The sequence below is a fragment of the Palaemon carinicauda genome, chromosome 26 (assembly GCF_036898095.1).
Source record: "Palaemon carinicauda isolate YSFRI2023 chromosome 26, ASM3689809v2, whole genome shotgun sequence".
NCBI classification, from domain to species: domain Eukaryota; kingdom Metazoa; phylum Arthropoda; class Malacostraca; order Decapoda; family Palaemonidae; genus Palaemon; species Palaemon carinicauda.
In genome coordinates, this window is record NC_090750.1 from 77,014,042 (window position 1) to 77,030,743 (window position 16,702).

Genomic DNA, 16,702 nt, shown 5'->3' on the forward strand with positions numbered 1-16,702 from the left:
TTTGTTTCTCTTCATTATAAAGTTATAGAAATAGTTTGAAATAAGATATCATTTTTTTTCACATTAAAACAGCAAATATAAAAATTTATTAGGTTTATTTTTCTTTCCTATTCATTAATTTTTTCGTTTCCTTTTTGTTTCTCTTCATTATAAAGTTCACGCCACTTCCCGCATCGTTCACTCCAGTTCACGCCAGTTCCCGCACTGTTCACTCCAGTTGGCGCATCGTTCACGACTATTTTGTGCGTGCCAATGCGTGCCACAAACTTTAAACATTTCAAAGTTCTGGGCACGCATGGCACGCATTGGTACGCTCTGGCACGCGAGTTCCAGCACTGTTCACGACATTTTCACGACTCGTTCACGCGAGTTCACGCATCAATGCGTGCCAGTGCGTGCCACGAATGCGTGCAAGTGTCAGGTACCCTTTATACATGTTATTGTAATTATGCTGTTTTATCTGTACCATAAACAACATTATCAATGAAATTCTTATTCTTTGCTTTTAATCCCATTCTACCTTGAAATCAGTTGGGATATCATCTTGCTATCATCAGTTTTTGCAACCTATTGTGGTCGGTTTGGATGGACTTTTTACAATTCTTTCATATTCATTGCCCTACTTATGTATACAACCAGATCCCTGTTAGGATTTTGCAACATACTTACGCTACTGTCTTAATTTTGGGCATGAAAATAAATGTTCTCTATTATCTTATTTTGGTTTCATTGTAGTGTATTACATGGCAATGTATCCTAGTATTCCAACTACTTTTTCTTATAGGAAAAATTACGCTCCCTTCGAAAATAACACTCGTTCCCGTCGCAAATGAATAGTTACAGAAATATATATACATCTATATCTTGAAATGATCATCAAAATCTGTTAAATCACGTTATTTGCTATAGGAAATCATATATTTCTTGTGGGAAATCACACCATGTAATTCTATACAAAATTACCCTTATTTTTTACATAGGTCACACACATCATCTGTGTATTTTTCCGTAAAATTTGCTTCTAGTTTCAACATATATAATCTTGTCTTCATTACAACAATTGCCTTATGATATTTGTGTGATGAGTTGTTGGCTGTTGCACTATAATTGTTTCATTATTTTCTTTTTTTTTACAGTGCAGTCATCATCATTCACCAAAATTCCTCAAGGCTATGTGTCATAACTAATCTTGATAATGGTGTTATTGTGGACTTAAGATGACTGAATTATTTTATTTCTTATAGAATGTAGTGTAGGATTTTTGACAGTTGTTTCAGTGATCGAGGACAATTTTAGGAATTGTTGCGCGATTTAGAAATAGTGAGTATTTACCTTTTAGGTCGGCAAGAGTAATTGCATAAAAAGAACCAAATAATAACAGTTCAAAAAGTAAAAAATTTACATTAAATCATATATATAAATATCCTAAATTAATATAGGTAATTAAATAGGATACTTAAAAAAACTAGATATAACACAAGGGGAAATTTTACGATAAATTTTTGATTATAACTTTGCACTACTTTTGCCATAGTATAAACAAGAAAGGAAACGCAAAGTCGCGAACTCGCCAAGTATAGTTGAAAGGATTTAAGTGTAAATTTCTTATGTACGTAATTTGTCATGATGTGTGATTATTAGAAAATGATTACGAGGAGTTTGCAGTGTTATTTAATGACAGGTTCGTGTCCCTTGTCATACAACGTAAAGATATACCGGGTAGAGCCCTTAGCCGAAAGGTAGTTTTGTGCCTACGGGTCAAGCTATCTCTAGTTGATTAATTCTGATGGAGTTAAACTGGAATTTTGGTAGTGACATGAATAATTTTACTCCACATTTTAGAACTAAAGATGGGCTGTATGTATAATAGCGGCCACCTGTATGTATCATTATGTCTAACTTAGTATACGGCAGTGTAAGGGGGGGGGGGTTGCAGGGTGGCGTTATGCCCCCCCCCCCCCTCATTAGCCCTTTTACCCCCGGGCTATTTGGAAATTTCCAACCCTTAACCCCCAGTGGGTTATTTTTTTCCCAGCACATTTTGCAGTTTATTTTCTTTTAAATTGCTCTAAAAGCCTTAATTTTTGTCATAGAGAGGTCAGGTTGGTCTCATTCTCTTGGGAAATGCCTGAATTTTCTCAAAAAATTATTAAAAATATGAAAAAAAATAATTTTATAGCATTTTTTTGCAAGGACGTACCGGTACGTCCATGGGGGTAAAGGGATGGCTTTTGTGAAACGTACCAGTACGTCCTTTTGGGGGTAAAAGGGTTATTTAGGTAAGTAGGTAAGGACACGGCTTGTAGGTTAGGTTAGGAGGGAAAGTTTTGCTTGGTCGATGTCCATTTTTAATATAGGCGTGAGGAACTGGCCGCTGGTATACAAAGGCTCCGAACTAAATATTTTTCCTGGAAACATATTATGGTTGCACCTCACGTTGATATGACTTATTTACACAATCTTGTTCTTGCTAATCAACTTGTGCAACATTTCCAAGGAACGCTCTGTTGTGTTAAAACGAATAATTTCCTTAATCTTCCCTTAATAATGGAACACATCAGACATCAAGTGTTTCCTTACCGGCTGGTCGCCTTGCCCCCTCCCCTCGTGCTACCCCTCTTTGCATTTACACACTGCTTGGTTCCATTATTAAGTGAAGTTTAAATACTGTAGGTAAATTATTTTTTTATGTTACAGTGTAGTAAGTTCAAGCTATTTCATGAAGAACCATTTTATTTTTCCATGAATAAAATTCATGATACAGCTGAGGGTATTAATGTACTTACGGTCGGGGAAACCTTCCCTGGTAAAAACCAACTTTCCTCTATAGAAAAACTTACTTTTTGCTTCGAAAATGACACATTTTTGTCGTAAATAAATACTTAATGTAATATATATACATATATATATATATATATATATATATATATATATATATATATATATATATATATATATATATATATATATATATATATATATATATATATATATATATATATATATATATATATATATATATATATATATATATATATATATATATATATATATATATATATATATAGAACTCGGTTTGTTAGCGATTGAAATGGAAATAATATTAAGTTAAATCTTGTTATTTACTACAGGAAAACATATTTTCTGTTTAAAATGATTCCCCGTCAGTAAGTAAAACTTTACCCTGCTGAGAATGTAAAAGTTTTCTCTAGTGTTAGTTAACCCCTTTTACCCCCAGGCTCTTTGGAAATTTCCAACCCTTAACCCCCAGGTTATTTTTTCCCCTGCACATTTTGCAGTACATTTTTTTTAAATTGCTCTAACAGCCTTAATTTTTGTCATAGAGAGGTCAGGTTGGTCTCATTCTCTTGGAAAATACCTGAATTTTCTCAAAAAATTATCAGAAATATGAAAAAAAAATTTTTTATAGCATTTTCTTGCAAGGATGTACCGGTACGTCCATGGGGGTAAAGGGATGGGTTTTGTGAAATGTACTAGTACGTCCTTTGGGGGTAAAAGGGTTAATAATAACTTGGTTCCCATATCTAGAAGAGTTCGTTAAATCTGCAAGGAAGGACTCCCTTAGGGCTAGAAGGTCGTCAGAGTTTTCTTCTTCTGCCACTTTTCATTAGGCAAAGGAAGTATTATAACATCCATAACAGTGTTCCTTCTCTGTTCTTAGACTTGGCAGTATGGCCTTGGCTCAAGGCTCGAGCTCAGAGAAGCTGGCAACACACAGTCAGTGGTGTTTTCCGCTGCTGATGCTCTGAACAAAGAGTATGACGAAGGCTAATGTTAGGTGTTCTTCTGTATGGACCAATGGTAGGGGACTGTTGGCTATTTAGGCAACACAGAAGACATTTCAGATCCCGAGAAATGCAAAGTCTTTAAGAACATTGTCTTTACAGGTGCTAGGGTGGTTTTATTATAGTTCCGCTCAGAACAGTATTTTGTGATAAAAAATACTTTTTCATATGGGAAAACTCCCGTTTTCTTTGAAAGTGACATTTATTTTTAGGGCTAGTAGATAGTTAGTGAAATATACCCTAATAAATCCACCAATAATGGGGGCTATCCAGTTGGGAACCGTGGGTTTAGAGTGGGGAAAACATAATGCTAAAACAAACTTTTTCTTCTCTATACATTATTTTATGGGACTCGTAATAAATCCAGGGAAAATTATCAAAATTATCTGCATCTTATAATACGGTGATATTTTTCCTTTGTTTGTTGACATACTGTGAAGCGGTCGTATTGGCTGTACTGTAGTTATTCCTATTTGAAACCCATAGTAAGGCACCCTGAGTGTAATTAACAGGACCTTTAATGTCCCAGATGTAAGGTAAGGCTTTTTTTATTTTTGGGTTTGTGGTCCGAGAAGAAAAAAACATTAGAACTTTCAAAGAATATCCTCAAAATAATGACCCATGGTGATTGCGAGCGCTGCTCAATATGTACCGCTTGCCAGTACATAGGAGCAGTTATGTTTTATTTCTTTTATGAGCAAAGTGACCCACGGCAGAGCAAAAACCATTACTAGGCTACTTTATGAATTTGTTCTGTAACTGGAACACAAACCAACGCTTTTTATAGGGGTATTACTTTCGGCGAAGCTTAAAGGATGAGCCATTAAAAATTAGCGAGGGTTAACCACCCATTCTGGTAGTTAGGGGGGCCGGTAGCTAGCTACCCCTCTCACTCACACACCCGTGACTGTATTTCACTTTGCTTTTGGCCCGGATTGAGAACAGCTTTTATCGCTCTTCCTCCTCACCAGTTTGAACAGCCATTACTACTCACTTTTTTGCGGTTCGCTGTTCACCTTCAGCTCTTCGATCACCAACTTACCAATCGCTGAGTCAACCCACCGATCGACGACAGTTTGCCAATGGTAAGCCGTTCGCTGCTCGCTATTTGTTAGCCGTTCACCGCTCGTCAACGGTTTGCCATTCACTGCTCGCTAATAGTTAAGTTAGCCATTCGCCACTCCCCTACAATTTGATGCTCATCAACACGGGTAGAAATAAGAGGAGAATCACAAAAAACACCATTTCTGCTTGGATTCGCAGAGTCATTGATCATCTCTGAATCCAGATCCTACTCCAACACGTCAACCCAGAGCACACGATGTCAGGGGCATAGCTACATCCCTGGTCTTCAAAAGAAACTACTCTTTGACGCAGGTTCTACAAGTGGGTGTGTGGAGACGTCAAACAACTTTCACCGCTCATTACCCGGAAGACGTGACCCACGGGACTCGATACGTTCTCTGTCGGGACTGCGGTGGCTGCACAGCAGCTGGTTTAATATCTCAGGCTCCTTATTGGACAAGTAGCAGAGGGTTGAGGGCATTGAGTTACCCGGTGTTAGTCTGAGTGAATGAAAAGGAATATCTGGCTCTTTTCTATCTTCATCCTTCCCTCTCTTGGGGAAATCAGCATCCTGGGTCCTCTGCACAAGGTGACTTCAACCACTGCAGGTAAACCATTGCTCCTTTGTGTAACTTAGTATTGTTCCAATAGTGTTGCGTCCCCATACCCTGGTGAAGTGGTATTGGGAAGGTCTTGGTCAACTCGGTTATTTTCTACAGACTCGGAATAACTTATACCTTGACAGTCACATTGCTAGTAACTCACCACACAGCTTGTGTAGGCCGCAGACCATGCTTAGCAGGTTTAGCGAGGTGTTACGGTCTCCTTATCTATGCACTAACCTTCACAGTACAGAGTACCCTGGGTAAAGGCCCAAAAGCCAGGTTGGCAGGGACATCCACCCTCATAATGGGTGAGTCACTCCTATAAATAGCGTTGGTTTGTATTCCAGTTACGAAACAAATGACAAATTTGGAAATAGTTTGTGATTTCCCTAACGATACAAACCTTAGCTCTTTATACATACCGTGCTTGCCCGCCAACCCTGTCCCCCCTTTGAAGTCCTACCTACAAGCTAAGGGAAGCACAGTCATAGGTGTGTGAGTGAGACGGGTAGCTGGCTCCCCCCCCCACCAAATAGCGGGATGGGTAGTTAACCCTCGCTAATTTCAGCTTCGCCGAAAGTAATACCCCTATAAATAGCTAAAGTTTGTATCGTTGAGAAAATACAAATTATATTCAAATTTTTCATATTTTATAAAATGTATATCAAGGTTTTACTGTTAATTTGTATGACATTTAACATTTACATGAAATTACTGAACAATATGCCCATGTGTTTAGTCTTTCTTTTACGTTTACACGTATACATTACTGACCCTATTTGTAACTAACCTTGAGAATTAAGTATTCTGCAAAATATGCATATGGTATTTGTAATGTATAAAGTATTGAAATATTTTGAAAAAAATTTGCCTTTTAAAATTGATTGGAAAACTATTAGTTTACAGTATATCCAAATTTACAGGTACAAAATGTCTTGCACAGCTCAGAGGAGGACTCCTTCATTAATATGCTCCAACCATGCCAAGAGTTATAGGTAGTACTGGAATGAGTTTACAGAATGCATGATGTCGGTTGACTGAGTTGGCCTTCAGTCCACAAATATTTTGAATGTGACTGTCTTCAATCGGAGGTTAGTGGTAGATTTCAGAAATGTTAACATCATATACTTAGCATATTATTTCGATGACCTTTCCCTATTTTTTTTTTTTACCATGAATCTTACCATTGAATAGAAAATGCTATTAACTGCAAGTGCTAACTTGGTGAACTGTGAATAATGATAATAATAATTTCTCTCCTATCATCAACCCCCCCCCCCCCAACTTTGAGGGATCAATACCTGCCATGTACTGCACATAGAGGCAAGTGAAAATGAGAGGTTCTTGGGGAATATGACTCTCAAAATTTATTTTATGTACTTTCAAACCAGGAGGTTCTTGGCTAAAAGGAGAAAGTTTTAACACAGGCATGTCTTCTTGAATGTTCTTAATTCCTCCATGTACAAAATATTTTCTCATAATTACTGCACTAACATAAGTCACTCTGTTTCCTCATAAGTAAGGTGTCCAGACCTCCTTATTGGTCTATAGTTCTTTCAGAATACAGAAATATATTGTAGTGGGATTTAATCTTACATTTTCTGCCCTGCTTGGCCAAGGCTCAAGCCCCGTCTAACTTCTTTAGCCAGGCGGGACAGGTCCACCACGAGGCCAAGGCTTGAAACCGTGACCTTTTAAACATGGAGTCACACCACTTCTTTCGTTTGGCTACCGAGGTAGCCCGGGTGGTCTGGTGTCGGCTCCGTGTTTTCAGTCCTCCAGGGCCGATGCATGGGGCATGGCCCCCTTGGTAGCAGGGTGGTATCGGGGTACAGATGTGGGTTGGTCCCTTGGGCCAATACATGTGGCTGGAGTAGTGACTTTGTTTCCTGGCTATCCAGTAACCAGGGGGACAGCCACCAGTTACATCCCTAAACACTTGTTGCCCTCCAGTTGATGAGGGAGCTTTAGCTTTCTCCAGCCCTGCTTTTGCTGGAGCCCTGGACTCCTGCTCCTCCCACAACTCGTTATAATTCGGTAGAGCAAGTTGAGAGGCTGATACCATTTGAAGTCTTCTCTGTGCATGAGTGTGCACTAATAGACCAAGAATTTGGGGTGGAGGGATCCATCCTTCCACTCCATCTAGCAGGGAAAAGTACTTTATGCGTACTCCTTCCATGTCTGACGTGTCAGATACGGGTATCTTTTCCCCACTGTTACCATCCTTCCTGGACTGCCCTCAGTCCCCAATTATGTGGTCAGCTTGGCCTGGGGACAATTGGCTCAGTAAGAGGGCACTCAGTTTTCGTTTTTTTCTAAGGCACCAGACCTTGGACTAGTGTCGAAGGAGACAGACGATCCCAGATCAGTACTTCTGACTGGTGCCCATGCACACTTTCGAGGGTGCAATTGTGCATGCATCCCTCAAATCTCCTTCATGTGGCAGTAGCGACAGGATCGAGTTCGACTTTTTGGCTCATCATGATCTGAGGATTGGGATATTCAAGGATAGTCTAATTTCTTACCCAAACCAAGGTTGAAACACTTGAGCATAACGGTAACAGCAAGATTTGATCAGTTAGACAATTGTATCAGCAAGCCTAAGGAGATAGTGCATGCGATCTGTCATTTAGAACTTGAATGGTCCGATCATAATCTTCGTAGCCACCGTTCCTCACTAGAGAAACTCGTGTCTCAAATGTGCACCTTTGCCAGGATCTCTTCTAATACTGTTTGTAGAGTCACTGGTTAGTCTCCAGGGAATGCCATCTCTCCTCATGCCAATGGGACGAGGCTTAGATATCACCTGTTGGCTAATGAGGAACCCTTATTGAAGGGTCCCACTCAACTCTTTGCCTCCTGACATGCAATTGTGCTCAGATGCGTTGATGTTTGGCACACGCCTGAATTACAGAGCCATCTCAGTGGTGTGGGCAGAAGAATCGGCATATATTCTTCGATGTCCTGGGGCTATCAGCCTTTAATGCACTGCAACTCTTCCAAGATCATTAAGAAGGCATCTAGTGGGTTTTTGCAACAAAACTACTATGCAATACTGTAGTCCTAAACGGGAATATCGGTCCCGCTGAAGATTGGTTCTTGTATAAAAAACTTGCAGTAGGTCTTTTAACCTTGCATCACAGAATGCAAGGATACTTTGCTCTGCTCTCCTTCCTGCTCTCCTAGCCAGCCAATTAGGTGAGTGGGACTTCCTGTCCGAGCCTCTATAATTCTTTATTGGCCGTTTCCAACTTTCGCCAGAATCTTACCCCGACTAAAGAACTTACGTTTGTATAGCTAGGAAAAATACATATTACTATTAGATTTTTTTAGATATCATATTTCATCATTTGTTTCTGTCCTTTTGGATATTGTAGTAGGTTTTTTTTTATTGTACAGAATATAGCTTACTAGTGATATATCCTTTCAGTTTCATAAGAGTTAACTAACAGTTAGATGCCTGAACTGTCTATGTGAGTGACCATTAAGAAATAGGTAAAAGTAATAGACATATTTATAAATTATAATTATTTTAGTTTATTATTTTCTTTATGTTGATTGAGGTAACTTCAAGTTTCAGGAATAATGTACTGTATATACTGTATGTTTATGTGCAATCCATTTTAAGATGAAGATGTGTATTTGAATTTTTTCTATATTGTAAAATGCTAATTTTTACTTAACAGTAGAACTGATGCAGATGGCAAGAAACAGAAAATGTTTGAAGTTTGTGGCAATCAACATCATTGTACATATGTTATAAAAAGTTTTTTTTTTAACCCTTTTACCCCCAAAGGACGTACTGGTACGTTTCACAAAAGCCATCCCTTTACCCCCATGGACGTACCGGTACGTCCTTGCAAAAAAATGCTCTAAAAATTATTTTTTTCATATTTTTGATAATTTTTTGAAAAAATTCAGGCATTTTCCTAGAGAATGAGACCAACCTGACCTCTCTATGACAAAAATTAAGGCTGTTAGAGCAATTTAAAAAAAATATACTGCAAAATATGCTGGGAAAAAAATAACCCCCTGGGGGTTAAGGGTTGGAAATTTCCAAATAGCCTGGGGGTTAAAGGGTTAAGGAATTTTGTAACTTACCATTCTGTATTTACTTGCTAAAGACCTCACGGAACTTTTCCTTTTTCAGAAATTAGAATGATGGATGATGACCATGGTGAAGATGGCTGTGCCACAGGCATAGAGAAGTCCAAAGATACTGAAATGTTAAGTGGTGCTGTAGAGGATGAGGCTATTGTTATAAATCTGTCCGAGGAATGCTCTATTGAAGAAGAAGTACGATTATTAATGCAGTCACAGAAAAATGTTGAGCCCAAATGTCGTGCAGAAGTTACTTGGAAACGCAAAGTAGAGATCCTTGCGGAAATTGAGAAAATGGATAAGTTACCAGGTAAGATGACTCATCGTGAAATGGCAGCTCATTTTTGCATTCCTCGAAACACACTCCTCAACATACTTCGTGCTAGGGATAGAATATTAGAAGCCTATAAACGGAATCCAAATGGAAGAAGGAAGAGACTAAGGTCCGGAAAAGCTCCCCATGTGGAACACGCTCTTTTCAAATGGTTCAAGAATGCTAAGAAACAAAAACTACCTCTCTCAAACATCGTTTTATTTGAAAAAGCCAGGGACCTTGCCGTTTCCCAAGGGAGCTATAATTTCCGTCCCACTACAAGCTGGTTAGAAAGATGGAAAAAGCGTAATAATATTAGTTTTGCAGCTGAAGTTTTTAGTGAAGATTGTGAAAAAATTAATGAAAACAATGAAGCAAATGCAGATATTAATTGCTCCTCAATTAAAGATGAAGATGGAATAGTAGAGAGTGACCAGCATTCTGAACACGATGACGATGACGAAGATGATGATGAGGACGATGAATCCTCTCCTCCTACAGCACAAGACATAAGTAGCTTGCTTCAAATTAGTTTGCAGGAAACAGATGACTCTGTGCATAGAGGGAATGGGATCAAGAGACAAACCTTAACACTCAGACAAAAATTTGATATTGTTAAAGCTGTCGAAAGTCTTCCCATGAAGTGGAGTTTACGTGATATGGCTTCTTTCTTTGATGTACCTAAAACAACCATGTTGCATATGATGAAAAACAGAGATGTCATAGTTAAGAATTACTTGAACAGTCCTGATAAAGAACGAAGGAGAAATAAAAAGGGTAAGGCACCTGACATAGAAGATGCTTTATATTTGTGGTATCTAAAAGTTAAGGAGAAAAATTTACCAATAACTGCAGGAATTTTGAGAAAAAAAGCCAAATCTATTGCATTATCTGTAGGGAAACCAGATTTTGTGCCTACAGAGGGATGGTTTGCTCGTTGGAAAAAAAGGAATAACGTCACTTGTGGACGTCCAAAACAGTATGATGGGACTGAAACAGCTAATGTTCATCCTTCAGAGTATGATGAGGGGGATATGCAGCTCTTTAACACTGCCTATGAAAAGGAAAAACGAACATCCTTGTCATTGAGACAAAAAGTGGAGATAATTCATCAGATGGAATCAGAGCCCAAAGTAAAATTAAGGGAATGGGTAGATTTGTATAATGTGTCAAAATCTACATTAAGTATCATTAAGAAAAACAGAGAAACTATACTCAAATCCTTCTATGGTGATCCTTCAGCCGACCGTAAGCGCATGAGGAAAGGCTCTGCATCGGAAGTTGAAGAAGCTCTCTTTAGATGGTACAGAGAAGTGAAAGACCAAAACATCAATCTGACTAGTACAGTGCTAAGGGACAAAGCAAAAGAGTTGGCAAACTGTCTGGGAAAAGTAGATTTCATACCCACTTCCACATGGCTTGACACCTGGAAAAGAAAGCATGGATTACTTGAGCAACAGAAGGAAGCTAATCACCAATCTGTGTTAGAGACAGATTTGAACCAAAGTGGTATTCACCCTGTAGCAGAAGACAAGCAACAAAATCGTTTTCAGTTTCATCAGAATCACCACAGTACTACAAATCACATGACTATGATGGAAAATCAAAATGTGCCTCTCAGTGCCAATGTATTTAAAACACCTGGAAATCTTCAGCCAATGATCAACTCGTATCCAAGGGATATGTTTGGATTCCAAGTTCCTTCCCAGACTCAGGAAAATGTAGGTAATTTTGATGGCTTTCTTAGAAATCAAACACATCCTAATGAAGCAGTGATTGAAAATGCAAATCTTATTCACGCGGTTCCCCCGGGCAGTGATGCCAACCAACAGTTTTCAACTCTTCCATCAACAAACAAATTTATGGGATCTCATGCTTATGGAAACGAGCTCTCCAATGGACGTGACATGTTTGGTGGCAATGGAATGAATCGAGGTGTTATTGCTAATTCCCGTGACCACAATAGTGTACCTGCGTCTACCATAGCACAAGGGGGCTATGCCTCCTCAGAACGGCTGTTACAACCATATAAGGTAGACAACCATCAGTCCTCAAACGTAGCTTCTGCCTCTGAAAGCTCAGTTCGACGTTCCATGATGGAAATTAGACGTTTCCTAGAACAGTCCCCGTACCCTGTGGATTGGTCTATTGTTCATAGCTTTGAAATGCTTGTTCATGCCAATATAGCTGCAAGTAGAGGCATTTGTCCTCCATAAGGCAGCATAGGATATGGGAATGAATTTTCCCTTCCAAGTTTAATCCTTCCATAGTACCTCAAATCTCATCTGTGCAAACACATCATGTTTATATCAGTCATTTATTCATTGAATATCATATACTTTTTTATACTTTTGCATATCATATATGGTTAGAATAAACTTTTTAAGGAAGAAAGGTACTTTCAGAAAACTTTTAAAGTATGACATAAGATTTACACTAAAAGACTCGTTTTTATTTCCGTATAAAATTATTTTTTAGACCTTTTGTCCTAATCTGTTTTGAAATGTATACTTGTTATTTTTTTTAGTTTAAAACCCATCATTCATATGCAGTTCACATTTATGGTTGTCAAATGTTTCAGACACTATAGTAGCCTACATTTTTTTGTCAACAAATAGAAAAAAAATTGGACAATGCAACATGAAATGCAGATGCATCATTGCACCCATTGGTCATCAGACAATTAATCTTTTTTCCTCAACAGACAGGTAATGAAGAATCTCCCTTTTCCAATAAACCTGATGATAATGCAAAAACCTTTGTTATGGCCTCTGCGTGCCGTCAATTACATTTTGGGGGATTAATGTGCTGTGTAGTCTCCAAGAACTGAATCCAATACAATATAAAAATACCAAAGAAATATTGTCTTCCCTGCTCTAGGGGCAGTGTTTCAGTGTGCAAAGCAAGTGCTCTTTGTGTATAAGAGAGACCTACGGGTTCAGACTGTTGAACCCGTCACAGTAACTCCAATGCTAAAAATCATCCGGTTACCAATAACAAGTCACCACCGAGAACCAATCTTTATGCTGGAGATAGTGATACTTGCTCACTAACTTACACCAATCCACTATCTTCAATCATGTTGCCTACATGTCAACATGTTCCCCGCTCAGATCCAGGAAGTGAGAAGTATTCTTCAACAATTAAGGGATTTTGACGAAGGAAAAATCTATTTCTGGGAAGAGGCCTGTGACGGCCGGTGAGAAAGGTCCTTCCTTATACCTTTCCTAATATAAATCTTCCAAATATACTAGAGAAAGATAAAAGCATGGAATGCAGAGGTTACAACCCTCGCGCGAACACCTTGTAGGTGTCGTGTATTAAACAAAGGCGTGTGTAAACCACTATTCACAGGTTGTCTTCCATTTAGATAATCCCTTCATCAATGGGGAGGGCCGTGATCTTAGATGCCTATGCAGGCAGACAATCCCGAGTCAGTGTTTGTTTCTGAAGGTCCTTGCTCTCATCTGTGAATCTAATGTACAGGGAGAGGCAAACTCGGTGCTGCTTTCAGGGGGACTCAATCATTGATTGGCACTTTGGTGCTCCTCAAAGCCATCTTTTGAGCGGCTTTGGTCAGATCTTCTTGATTTGGCTTTGGATCAAGTTGATGATCAGATCTGTGGATTTGAGATCTCTCGTGGCCAGTCATTTGAATATCCTTCCCCCCCATTCGAGGCAGCGAAGGTCCTATACACCAGAAAACACTGCATTAGCCCCTCTATAGGTTAATCCATCGATGTCTGCACTTGGAGGAACTTAGGGCGAAAGGTACGTCCTTCTAGGTCTCTGACCCATGGTGTCTATCTTGGTCTCCCTCCATACTATTTTAAGCCAGTGAGCCATTTTCTGTAGTTGGTGTTGTAGAAGAGATACTTCTTCTTCCTTTGCCAAGAGAAGGACCTCTTATTCACGGCTGTCAAATGCTACCGCTGAGTCTTAGGCATAGTCTACCAACTGAAGGACCATAGACTTCTCCTCACGAAAGTCTTCTATGCTCATTAGGAGCTTCAAGCAGTCTTGCCCACCCCAGGACCTAAGGCCCTATGGAGAAGGATATGAACCTCATCCTCAAAGCTCTTACATGTACCATGAATGAGCCTTTGAGGAGATCATCAAATAAATGTACATTCACAGAATCCCTGAAGCAGCAGGCTTTTGATGTGTATTTAGACTCAAATGTTTCACAAGATTACTTAGTCCTTTTGCTGTACAACGACCATCTGCACCAAACTCGTTGGTGTCCTGGTTTCTTGATAGAGTGCTTGAGTTTTTGGCAAAATTAGATGATTTATCCATTTCCCTTAAAAAGTTATTCCAGAAGGCTATTTTTCATAGCATTAGCCTGGGGACCAATTGTCATTAAGTTTGCTGCATTATGGAGAGATCTGGAGTTTATCACCATCATTCCTGACTGTCTCATGATTCCGACTCTAGGTCTCATATATTTGGTCAAAAATTAAAAACCTCTTTAGAAGCGGGTTCCTCTTTGTATCGTAGCTTTACAGTCTAGGGATGGTAACCTCTGTCCTATGTATACTCAACAATCGTATCAGCAGAGATCCACATCCTCAGAAAGTAGCCTGTTTCAAAATACCCTGACCAACAAGTTCATTTCAACAGGGTCTATCTGTATTCTAATGACCTCCCTTATTAAGAAACCTGATAATCTTTCCATCCCTGAAACCAACGATGTGAGAGAAATTGCTTTTTCATTGGTATTTTTTGCTAATAGGCTATTTCAGGACAACCAGATCTTTACAAGTTGGTTTGTACATAGGGTGTTTATAAGATACTACCTGAAACAAATCCAAGTGGTACAAGTATTTGTTACTCGGCTCAAGGGGAAATCGGATGGAAGAGGGACACTCCAACCAGATCCCTCAGCAGAAGCATATTGGCAGACATCTAGCATCTCCAGAAGTTTTCCCTTGTAAGGTGTCTTTCTTGTCATTTTTATCTTCTCACTCATACATGCATGAATTGGTTGTAAATGCTTGTCCTTTATGATACATGAGTTAACTCAGTTATTGCTCTGGTATTAGTCCATGGAGATCACACACCACTTTAGCTCCAAACATTGGTTTTGACAAAGGAAAAACCTATTTTTGGGGGAGGTGCTGTGTGGTCCTTAGTCTTGTGTAGGAGAAGGGGACGTATGATTGTTACACTTAGTATGGAAGATGGCAGCTTGGCTTAAGTTAATGAGCAAATAGAATTTTCTCCAGTATTAGTATTTGTTCTTAGTAATGACTTGTCATCGATTATCAGGTGATTTTCATCTACAGTATAGAAGTGCTATGAAAAGTTCAATAGAGCCTGAGCCAGTAGCTCTTCCTTATGCACACTGAGTCCTTACTTTGTGCATTGAAATACTGACCTTAGAGCAGGGAAGACAATATTTCTTTTGTATTTTATGTTGTATTGGATTCGTTCTTTTAGCCTTTGCAGGGAAGCCCTTGGAGACCCCACAGTATCTCCCAAAAATTAGGATTTTCCTTTGTCAAAACCAGTTTTTCCAGTTACACATGATTCTTTTGATGTAAAAACTTCACATGTGGGTATTGTCCATTACAACCTTAGAGGTAGAGGTTTTTGTGTAGAAGCAGCATTGGCCATTATAATACCTTTTAGAACTTTGAATAACATACTCTGCCTGTTGAAGTGGGGATAAGTTTGTGCCAACTGTAACGGAAAGATCCAGTTGATTTTGTTAAGCAAATAATGGATGGATACATGAGGCTCTTATGTGACAGGTTCTTTGAGTATTTTACATCTGTTTGGCGGTCTTGTACAGGATATTCAAAGTCCAAGAATGTTGGTTGCATATGAATGATGTTTGTACTGAAAATTACATTTTGTGTTATGAAAGTTCAACTTATTAACATAAAATGGAATCTATTTTTAATGATCTGCTATTTAGTCCAGAAATTTCTAGATCTGCAAAATGTGATATTGTACAGTAGTGTGTTAGAATTTAGTGCAGTAATGTTTGCCTGAATTAATCACTTATATTTTAATGGAAATGTTATTGTAAATCTCTCTCTCTCTCTCTCTCTCTCTCTCTCTCTCTCTCTCTCTCTCTCTCTCTCTCTCTCTCTCTCTCTCTCTCTCTCTCTCTCTCTCTCTCTCTCTCTCACTCTCTTTTTTTTCAACATTTTAGATACAGCATCAGTCATCATAGAATCATAGGTTTAGTAAACTGATAAAATTTCTTTGAATGATGCGAAGTTACAGATAGGGGTTTTGGAAAACTGTGTCCCTGCATTAATATGAGTCTCTTATTTATGTGATATTCCCTGAATTGGTTTAATGTGACCAAAGACTGAAAGCTTCAGTTGAAGAATGGGGGCTTATGACATCTTGGGTAAATACATAAATTCATTATAGGATATTCCTACTCAGACTAAGTTGTAACCAGTCACTTTGGTTGCATGAGATAGAAGTCTACGGTTTTTAACTCTTGGTTGATAATTACACCCATAATTTTGCCATTTGCTATTTTTAGGTTAAAGTTAATATCCTATTATGTGGGCATGATACACAAGACTGACAGATTGTGGGCTAATTATCCATAGTGCATTTTGAAGTACAGTTTAAAGAGAGAGAACCAAAATTTTATTGACTCGGACACACCCCCCATGTTTAGATGGCTATGGATATTTTTCTAACTTGGTGTATTATATGGAAGAAAAATTTGAATATCGACTAAATCATGGTCAACCAAACTGTCTTTCAATATCTTTTTGAGGTTATCTTTGTCCTACAGATTCTTAAGGCATTCACTTCATATCAACAATATTAAATTCTTA

General features: G+C 38.6%; 1 protein-coding gene across 2 annotated transcripts; it reads left to right on the top strand.

Moving 5' to 3' along the window:
- The first annotated feature begins 1,542 nt into the window (after positions 1-1,542).
- On the top strand, positions 1,543-12,646 carry LOC137619599 (uncharacterized). Of its 2 annotated transcripts, none has more exons than XM_068349779.1 (3): positions 1,543-1,681; positions 6,400-6,567; positions 9,627-12,646. In XM_068349779.1, the coding sequence occupies exon 3, from the start codon at positions 9,635-9,637 to the stop codon at positions 12,104-12,106; it is 2,472 nt and encodes an 823-aa protein (XP_068205880.1). In that variant the 5' UTR covers positions 1,543-1,681; positions 6,400-6,567; positions 9,627-9,634; the 3' UTR covers positions 12,107-12,646. The 2 variants fall into 2 exon arrangements, with proteins under 2 accessions (XP_068205880.1, XP_068205881.1); XM_068349780.1 differs by having other exon boundaries at positions 1,548-1,609.
- The last annotated feature ends 4,056 nt before the right edge of the window (positions 12,647-16,702 follow it).

Coding starts and splice junctions, on each gene's coding strand:
- LOC137619599 (XM_068349779.1), top strand. CDS start 9,635: ATGATGGATGATGACCATGGTGAAGATGGCTGTGCCACAGGCATAGAG.